Here is a 10,140-nt window from a genome sequence, read left to right on the forward strand (position 1 = left end):
GAACAAGCTGTAGTATGTTAAAGAAGATAAGCAAAATATTAGGTGATTTTTTTCCATCTATCTAAAAAATATTAGTGGACATAGTCACTTAGTAGCTGTGCTAGTGGGAGATAACATGCACCTCGTGGAAGCCCCGTTTGTACTTTTTGTCCATAAAAAAGTTTCTTTTTTCCAAAAGAAATTTTCAAAAATGTGTTTGTCCATAAAATTTTGTAAGTTTTTGGAAATTTTCAAAAATGAATATTTTTAAAACCAAAAAGTAATTTTGACTACTTTTTCAAAATTTTTAGAAAACCCATTTTCTCCACTCACAAAACTGCAATATTTATTCAAGTGAAATGCATGTCCAAATATAATTTCAAATTCCAAACACCATTTTTTAACTTAACTTTAAATACTACTCCTTCTGTTCTGGTTTATGTGAACCTATTCCTTTTTGGTCCGTTCCAAAAACAATGACCCCTTTCTAAATTTGGTAACAATTTAGCTTAAACTTACAATTCTACCCTAAATGTAAGGTAGAATTGTAAGTTTTTATAACCACACAAACACTCTTTACCCCTTTTTGATTTGTCTAGGACCACAAATTCCAAAAGTCTTCATTTTTTCTTAAACCCTGTGCACAATCAAACAGGTTCACATAAATTGAAACAGAGGGAGTACTTTTTTTCAAAAATTACAATTTTTATATCCAAACGCCTAATGTGTTGAGGTGTGCGCAAGCTGACCCGGACACCATACAACAACAACAACAACAACAACAAAAAAAAACCCAGTGTAATCCCACAAGTGGCGTCTGGAGAGGTGGTGTGTAGGCAGACCTTACCCCTACCTATAGGAAGGTAGAGATGCTGGTCTTGAAGGTGCCAAGAAGAGGTAGAGTTAGGCCGAAGAAAATAGGAAGGAGGTGATTAGGCAAGACATGGTGATACTCTAGCTTACGAAGGACATTACCCTAGATATAAAGGTGTGGAGGTTGAGAAATTACGCCAGAGTAAAGCCCTTTGCCAATAATATTTTTTGTTGCTATATGTTGAATGTCATTGCCAAAAGTACTTTTTGCAACAAATATTGTTGCATGTCGTTGCGTCAAACTCTTATACGAAAAGTATATGCGACAAGAAAAAATGTTGCTGCTAAAGGCTAAGTTAAAGCAACAAAACATGTTACCATAAATTATATTATGTTATTAAAAAGTCATGAAATTGTGGCTAATTAGAACCTAAATGTTAGTGAGCTTTATAAAAAAAACTTCTTTAGGAGGTTTGCATTTTTCTCATATAAAGTGTGTCAACTCAAAAATCAACTCAGCTATTTTATTTATTGTGCATTTAGCAAAAAACTCAAGACAACGCATGCTATAGATTCAAATAGAACATAGCTAGGAGCTATAATAAAACTAGCCTTTTTGATAAAGTAGGCTAGGAAGGTCTTTTGTCTTGTAAAACTAGCCTTTTAGATAAAGTAGGCTCTTCGCTTTCATTCTTGACATGTACATCAATCTACGGAAGGAAGATACAATCTGGAATCTTCTTTTAGTTTTTCCCTTTAAGAACTTCTTCCTCCCACCTTTCAGCTCCTTCTTGCATAATTCAGATGACTCTCCACAAGTGTCTCCACCAAAATAATCTGTCCGTTTGTCAAATAAAACAAGGCTCTCTTTGTAAGTATTAACATAAAGTGCATCGTCAAATGGTTCACAGTCACTGTTATTGATAGAATATTAGGGTCCACCAAAATCTATAGTCGGTTCTACTAAAACACACGCACACAACTGTAAGTAAATGACAAGAGGAATTTTACGTGGAAAATTTTCAACTCAACGGGATTAAAAATCATGACCTATCCTTGTAGGATTTGAATTTCACTACTGAGCAACTTTTAGATACAACCTATGCAACTTAGGAATTAACCTCTTAATCCCTCACTAATTAGTAATACTCTATTACAAGTCACTTTGTAATAACTCTATTACAAAGACTTTACAACTCTACTAACTCTAGCCACGACTTAAACATGAAGGTTTAAGATTTACAAAGTGTTTCCCACAGAATACTTCTAAACAAGCTAAGTAAGAATTACAATTGAAGAACTATTACAAAGTTACAACTCAATTACATACGATGACTTGTTGTGGGGAACTGGTCCATAGTAGTGTTGTTCTTTGTTCTTGATACACTTGAGAATTTCTTGCTGGATGATCATGTGAGAGAGCTTGAGTGAAATTATCTAAAAGTTCAAGTGACTTTGTTTTACCTTCCTTGATGTTAATAATACATGTGTGACATCACTTACAATGATGTAAGCAAGATAGATAAAAAGTTTTTCACAGAAAGATGACTGCTGCAATGTGCCTGTACAGTTGCTTCGGGAGCTGGTAGAGATCTGTTCCCTCAGTTGTTCCTTCAAATCTGGAGATTTGAACCATATCTCAAGCTAGAGCCTTGTGATCTTAAGGTCTTGAGAATGTGTAACAGGTTCCTTTTCTAGTTCTTGATAATAAATTTGTTAGATCATCAAAAATAGGATACTTGAAAACTATCAATTTTCCCCTTTTTGATGATAAACTCATAATTGAAAATCCCAGAAGCGAACCAGAAAGACCTTAAGTTTCCCCCTTAATCTCTGCATTCCCCCTTAATCAGTGTACGTTACATTACACAATTATGCAATTATTCTTCCCCCTTTGGCATCATAAAATCAGTAATAGACTTCTAATCAATAAAGAAGTCTAGCTTTAAGTTAACTCATGCCACTTATGTGCACACAATCATGACTAAAAACAAAGCATAAAAGCAAGGTATAAATAACAAAAAGGGAAAAGCTTGCATTAACATAATTTGGAATTTACAGCAGGAGCAAAGTCAATTTTACTACCACATCCACAATTTAGAACAATCACAAGAATACCACAAAATATCATCTGAGGGACTGGACCACAAACAAGATTTATAGACTTGACACTGAAGGGACAGTACTTAGGGAGCACTAGAGGGAGAGGGCTTGGAGGCAGAGGCAAGAGTGTTGAGGATTAAATCGATTCGAGCATTTGCTGACATTTGCTCATTGAGCAGTCTCTCTTTCAGGTCCTCCACTTGTTTCTTGAGCTCAGCGTTCTCCTTTGTCAGGCGAGCAACCTCTTCACTTTGAGAGCTGCTGGAACTAGGTGCCTCTTGTAGCTGACTTAACTGAGTATCAAGGATAACATTCATTGCTTTCAATTGCCTTATCTCAGTAGTAGCACTATTTTGAGCATTTATCAACTGAGATATGGTAGAAGTGCTTCCAACCCCTCCAACTTTCTCAATAATTCACATTCTTCAAGAGTCGCTTGAATAAGTTTACTTCTTGGTGCCCACTTTAGCTGGTCCAAGAGGAACCTTGAAGTGCTCAAAAACCTTAGTGAGAAGGAACCCATATGGCAGCCCATGATTACCATCTTTAAAATCTGCCACTTTATTCATGCGCTCTATCATGATCCCTTGCAAATTGATGGCAGTGAAGTTGTCCTATGCTTCCATGAGGAACAGGTCTGCACAATAAGTGATAGATCTTCTCTCAGCTCGAGGCAGAAATACTTTGTTGACCATTTCAAATAGCAATTGGTATATAGGAAGTAGGGCCTTCTTTTGAACCCGTTCCCCCTACTAAACTGCTCTGTCCTTCAAGATGACATTTCTGAAGTTTTGAGTACAGGCTCCCTGAACACTAGACAGCCCTTTAACGGGCACACCAAGAATAGACCCCAACAAGGCATAGTCCATTACTATGTCAACTCCATTTACCAAGACACAAATGTGATCATCCTCAATCTTGAACAAGTCGGCATAGAAACTTTGAACTTCCTCCTCATGCACCCTAGCAACATTACTTGTGAATAAGTGTGTCCACTGTTGGAACTCACAGATCTCAACCAATTGTCTCATACCAGCCTCCTCTAAGGGCAAATGTACGACCCCGAAGCACCTTTTGACTTCTCAAACTCTCTTTCCCTACACTCTCTGGATCACCAACTCTGGCCTTCTTTGAGGAACCAAGTTCCTCATCAGTATCAGCTTTTCTCTTAGCAGACTTGTGAACACTCTTCCCTTTTTCATTAGACTTCACAGATCTTTCACCCGATTCTTCCAACACATTCTTACTAGCAACAACATCATCAGGCTTAGTCAGTCCTTTAGTAGATATCGAAGATCCCCCTTTTGGCTTCGAGAGACCATGCTTCTGTGGTTACTTTCTAGTCAAAGAACTAGGCTCCTCAGCTTCTTCCTCATCCACATTCACAAGAAGCCCTATCTTTTCATTCAAAACTTTGCCATCTTTCATTAATTTTCTTTTCCTTGACTTAGCTTTACTGTTCTTAAGCGTAGACTCAAGAGCCTCCTTCTTTTGCAACCTTGTTGTGGGTCACTTAGGAGTTGGATCTTCACTAACAACTGATTTACGCCTAGGCAAACTAGCAATTGGTAAATCATCAGAATCCCCTTCACTATCCTCCTTTTGTTTTTCAGACACAGGTCTTATTTCAGGCACAACCACACTTAGAGGCTCAGTATCTAAATAAGGAGAGGGAGCATGGCTAACACTGACCTGGAGCTCTTGAGAGGACCCCTGAGTTAGATCCTCCTAGGAGGGATCAAGTCCCTCATTTGGTGCCCAGTAGTATTGTCCTGTGCCGATTGCTCAACAGGCACAAGCTCTCTACCCTCTTTCACAGTCTTAGATTCTTCCCCCTGAATCTCAAAACCATCATCACCTCGTTCTATAACAACCCCTTCATTAGCTATGGACAACATGTTCTCTATTGCCTCTTTTTCTTGGACATCCATGGAAAGCATAGTAGAGAAAAGGTTGGTACATATGGACACAAGATCAGGAGCAGTCTTTGTTGAGTCAACCTTCTCGGAAATATTAGTTTGATCTACCTTTGACCCCTTTTTCAGAAGTGAACTTGAAGTTTCCCCATTTTCTTCTTTGTCATCAATACTCTATTCATCCCCTTTTTCAGGTAAAGTAGAAGAAGGGCTCTGGGCTACAAATCTCTTGGGAGTTGAGATTTTGCGACTCCTATGAGAACCAGAACTCGAGTGGGTACGAGAGAAGACGGAATGCGGGGGTGACTCTGTCCTAGGGTTTTGGCTAGCAGTAGTTTGGGGTGAGAAGTCTAATATCGGTGTTTCAACAGGTGAGGATTCAATGGGGATGTCGCTTGGAACACTTGAGGTTGTTTGATTTTCAGCGATGGTGAGAAGAAGAGAAGGGATTTGGCAGTTTAAAGAGAGGCAGAAGAATGGCATTTTTGAAATTTGATGGGAGGAGTTGTGATAGTGATAGATATATTTAGGATGGATGAGGGAACAATTAAGAAAGAGCGGCAGTTTTGGGAGGTGGGCCGATCTTCAATGGGTGAGACGTGTAGGTTCAAAACACGCAAAGAAAAAAAGTAACTAGCATACTGATGACGTGGCACTTTTTTTAGCCATTCAAAATTGTGCAGGAGAGAACATAGAAACTACTAACATGTGTCAGGAGAACCAAGTTCTTTGACTAATCTTGCATCTGTAAGCTTTGCCCCTTTTACCAGCGTGTATGGCCTCAACTGCTTATTTTTTCTGTAATCATCAAGCGTGTCTACCTGTAATGGTATAGAGATGAGTTAGACTTTGCTAGAAAATACTTTTTTTAGCTAATTTTACCAGAACATTTCTTTCATAGCCAATCATTGAGGGACCAGGTTCTCAATTGGGTTTTATCAACCCTAGTGCCAGACGATTTTTCTCAAAGTGTTCTCTGCTCAGGGCTTTGGTTAATATGTCTCCAATTTGATCTTCAGTGCTACAGAATTTCATGCATATAAGCCCTTTTTCAACATTATCTCTGAGGAAGTGATGACATACATCAATGTGCCTGGTCCTCTTACGTTGAACTAGATTTTTTGCTATGTTGAGTGCACTTGTATTATCATATAAGAGAGGCACACAGTCTGAGAACACTCCAAAGTCTTCCAGCTGTTGCTTGATCCACAGAACCTGAGCACAGCAAGAGGCAACTACTACATATTCCGCATCTGCAGTTGAGAGTGCCACTGAGTTCTACTTCCTTGTACCCCATGAGATTAAGCAAGAGCCCAGGAAATGTGCGATACCTGACGTGCTTTTCCTGTCCACCAGATATCTTGCATAATCAGCGTACCCAATAATATTAAAGCTATCACCTAAGGGATAGTAGAGAACAAGGCCCTGCGTTCCCTTGAGATATCTCAATATTCTCTTGGCAACCTTCAGATCAGATTCCTTTGGATTGGATTGAAATCTTGCACAAAAACCCATGCTGAAAACAATGTCTGGTCTTCTTGCAGTGAGATACAGGAGTGACCCTATGATCCCTCTATACATGGTCTGATTTACAGGGGAACCAGGTTCATCCATGTGTAGACGGGTAGCTGTGGCAATAGGAGTGTTGATGACTTTTGATGCTTCCATATCAAACCTTTTCAGCAGTTCCTTGATGTACTTCTGTTGACTTATCAATGTTCCCTTCTGAGATTGCTTCACTTGAAGTCCTAGGAAAAAATTCAGTTCTCCCATCATACTCATCTCGAATTAACTCTCCATGAGTTTTGTAAATTCTTCACAAAGAGAGTCAGTTATGGCTCCAAAGATGACATCATCAACATATACCTGCACAATGAGCAGGTTCCTCCCTCGTTTCTTTAGAAAAAGAGTGTTGTCAATTTTCCCTCATGTAAAGCCATTTTCTAGAAGGAATTTTGACAGCCTTTCATACCAATGCCTTGTCCAGTTTGAACACATGCTCAGGATGCTTGTGACACTCAAAACTAGGAGGCTGCTTGACATAGACTTCTTTTTTCAGATAGCCATTTAGAAATGCACTTTTGACATCCATTTGGAACAGTATGAACTATGGAGCAAATGTTTCATCATAATCGATCCCTTCTTCCTGATTATAGCCTTGAACCACAAGACTTGCCTAGTTTCTTGTTGTATTTCCAAACTCATCAAGTTTGTTCCTGAATACCCACCCGGTTGATAGTTTGATCTATAGGTTGAGGAACCCAATGCCATACCTTGTTCCTTTTAAATAGATGTAGCTCCTCTTGCATGGCTGTGATCCAATCTGCATCTTTCAACACTTCTTTGATATTTGTGGACTCTATTTGGGAAAGAAAGGCACAGAAGGCAAGTGAGTTTCTTGCTTTTGATCTGGTTTGAACTCTTGAGTCAAGAGGAGTGATTATGTTATCAAGAGGATGTGAGATTTGTACTTCCAATTTGGTACCTGAATCTCATTGGTAGAGGACCCAGATATGTTAGACTGAAGTTCTTGTGCGCTTCTTACTTCAGCAAGTGGAGTACCTTGGACTGCATCAACAACTCTATTTTCAACTTCAGTTGGTGCGATCATGAGACCAGGTTCCTCTTCAACAGATGGAGGTACACTTGCATCATCTTCACTTGATTCCTTTACATGACTCATCATGTCTGCTTTTCCATTTTCCATGTATTAGACTTCTCCTGGAATAGATAAGGGTTCTCCATCTTGATCAACATGTCTGTCTTTCTCACAGGAGAGGTGAAATTCATCAAAGATCACATATATACTTTCCTCAACACATTGAGTTCTTTTGTTGTACACTTTGTAAGCTTTGCTTTGAGATGAGTATCTCAGAAAAATTCCGTCATCACTTTTGGCATCGAATTTTCCAAGAGCTTCCTTTGCATTGTTGTGAACAAAGCATTTACACCCAAAAGTCCTTAGATGTGTCAACTTGGGCTTTCTTCCATTTAGCAGTTCATATGGAGTTTTGTTTAGAAGAGACATGATCATGCACCTATTTACCAAATAGCAGGCATTGTTGACAGCTTTTGCCCAGAAGTTCTTTGCAATCCCACTATCAATCAACATTGTTCTTGCCATGTCTTCAAGTGTTCTATTCTTCCTCTCTACGGCACCATTTTGTTGACGTGTTCTTGGTGCTGAGAAATTGTGAGTGATACCATTTTCGGTACAGAACTCATCATATTTGGCATTGTCAAACTCTATCCCATGATCAGATCTGATGCTGGCTACCTTATTACCCATCTTCACTTTGATCTTCTTGACAAAAGCAACAAATACTTCAAAGGTTTCATCCTTGGTCCTGAGAAACAGAGTCCAGGTGAATCTGGAGTAGTCATCAACTATCACAAAGATGTACTTCTTTCCTCCTTTACTTGGCAGTCTCATAGGTCCACATAGATCCATGTGAAGGAGATCAAGTAGCCTTGAGGTGCTAACTTTCTTTTTGGGCTTAAATGAGGATCTAACTTGCTTGTCTTTTACACATGCGTCACACACTTTGTGATCCTTGAAGCTTGACTTGGGCAGACCACGAACCAGGTCCTTCCTAACCAACTTGTTCAGTAATGTGAAGCTTGCATGACTCACCTCATGTGCCATAGTTCAACATCATCATCTACAGCACTTAGACAGCTGAGATCACCATTCTACAGAGACTCAAAATTAGCAACATAGATATTTTTGTATCTTTTTGCTACTAGCACCACCTCACCAGTCACTAGATTTGTGAATGTACAGATTTTTGACACAAATTCCACCTTGTTTCCCTTGTCACTTATCTGGGAAACACTTATCAAGATGTACTTCAACTCGTTCACATAATGCATATTTTCAATTGAGTGTGAGAGAGACTTCCCAATCCTTCCAACTCCCAAAATGTATCCTTTCTTTCCATTTCCAAAGGATACACTCCCTCCTTGCAGGGACTTAAGTGAAAGGAAATCGTTTGTACTTCCAGTCATATGCTTTGAGCAACCACTATTCATGTACCACTATAGGCTGCTTCCTTTCACTATTCCCTGCACAAGAAAATTAAGAGTTAGACTTAGGAACCCAAACGAGTTTGGGTCCCTTATAATGAGGAAAGGGATGAATGAGAGATCTTTTGGTCCATGCAGGCATCATGCGTTTTTTATATGAGGGACCAGGTTCTCTACCAGTAGTTATTTTTTCAGCAAAAGATTTGTTTTTCTGCTGCAACTGAAATCTGGCCTTACAGTTTATTTAAAGTGCCCTTTGTTCCTACAGTGAGTGCAAAGCCAATTGTCAGATACAGTAACGTACTTGCAATGAGGGTTGTAGGGAATCTTTTCCCGTTGAAACCCAATCCCCTACCTATTTCCCCATTATTGGTGTACATGGCAGTGATAGCATCAGAGGACCAGGTCTATTTGAGTGACTTTTCAAGATCAGTTTTCACGTTGCCTAGTTCTTCCTGAAGTTGTTTGTTTTTCTCAAGCTCAACACACAAACTAGACTTCACTGAATTTAACTCACTTTCAAGCTTAATGTATGCCTTGTTTGCAACTTCCTTTCCCTTTTTAAAATTTTTAGGCCTACTCTCCATTTTAGGCTCCCCAATTGTTTCCTTCAAATCCACTATCGCCATTAATAGGTCATCTCTCTCATGCTCAAGGTTAGTAACTTTCTGTCATGACCCAAACCGATGAGCCGTGATGGGCACCCGGTACCTTACTCAACCGAGTACCAACGTAATGTATCTTTCTTATTACATCATCATAGATATGTAGGCCAAAAGGCACGTCATGATACAACCAGAGTAAACATGAGGGAATATCCGACATAGAACGACCCAACCTGATATAGAAACTCATACCTATGACATACGAGCCTATAAGGCCAACGATCCATTATATACTTTAAATAAAGGCCGACAAGGCCATACAAATATCTGTACACATGACATCTGTCTACAAGACTCTAAGAGTACATACTTATCAAAAAGGTTGGGACTGACCCCATCGTACCAACCAATACATGTACTAATCATATTGACCAAATAAGCAACCCCTGAGCAATGGAGTACATTAACATCTTCTGCTGAGTTGATAGCTTACTTGGAGGACTCTCGACCTGTCTATCAAGACCTGTGGGCATGAAATGCAGCATCCCCAAGCAAAAGAGACGTTAGTACAAATAATGTACCGAGTATGTAAGGAATAAAAATCAGTAAATAATAGACATGAAGGAAACATGGAGTAAAATATTCGACATGTAAGTCTGAATAACTCTGTAAATAATGAAATACTAATAATGTCATGC

The 10,140-nt window shown here is 39.1% G+C and overlaps 1 protein-coding gene across 1 annotated transcript; it reads right to left on the minus strand.

The window, feature by feature from the left end:
* Positions 1-8,504: 8,504 nt before the first annotated feature.
* On the minus strand, positions 8,505-8,843 carry LOC138873047 (uncharacterized). Its single transcript, XM_070151481.1, has one exon. It carries the CDS (start codon positions 8,841-8,843, stop codon positions 8,505-8,507), a length of 339 nt encoding a protein of 112 aa, XP_070007582.1.
* Positions 8,844-10,140: the final 1,297 nt, after the last annotated feature.

Source organism: Nicotiana sylvestris, chromosome 7 (genome assembly GCF_000393655.2).
Source record: "Nicotiana sylvestris chromosome 7, ASM39365v2, whole genome shotgun sequence".
NCBI lineage: Eukaryota > Viridiplantae > Streptophyta > Magnoliopsida > Solanales > Solanaceae > Nicotiana > Nicotiana sylvestris.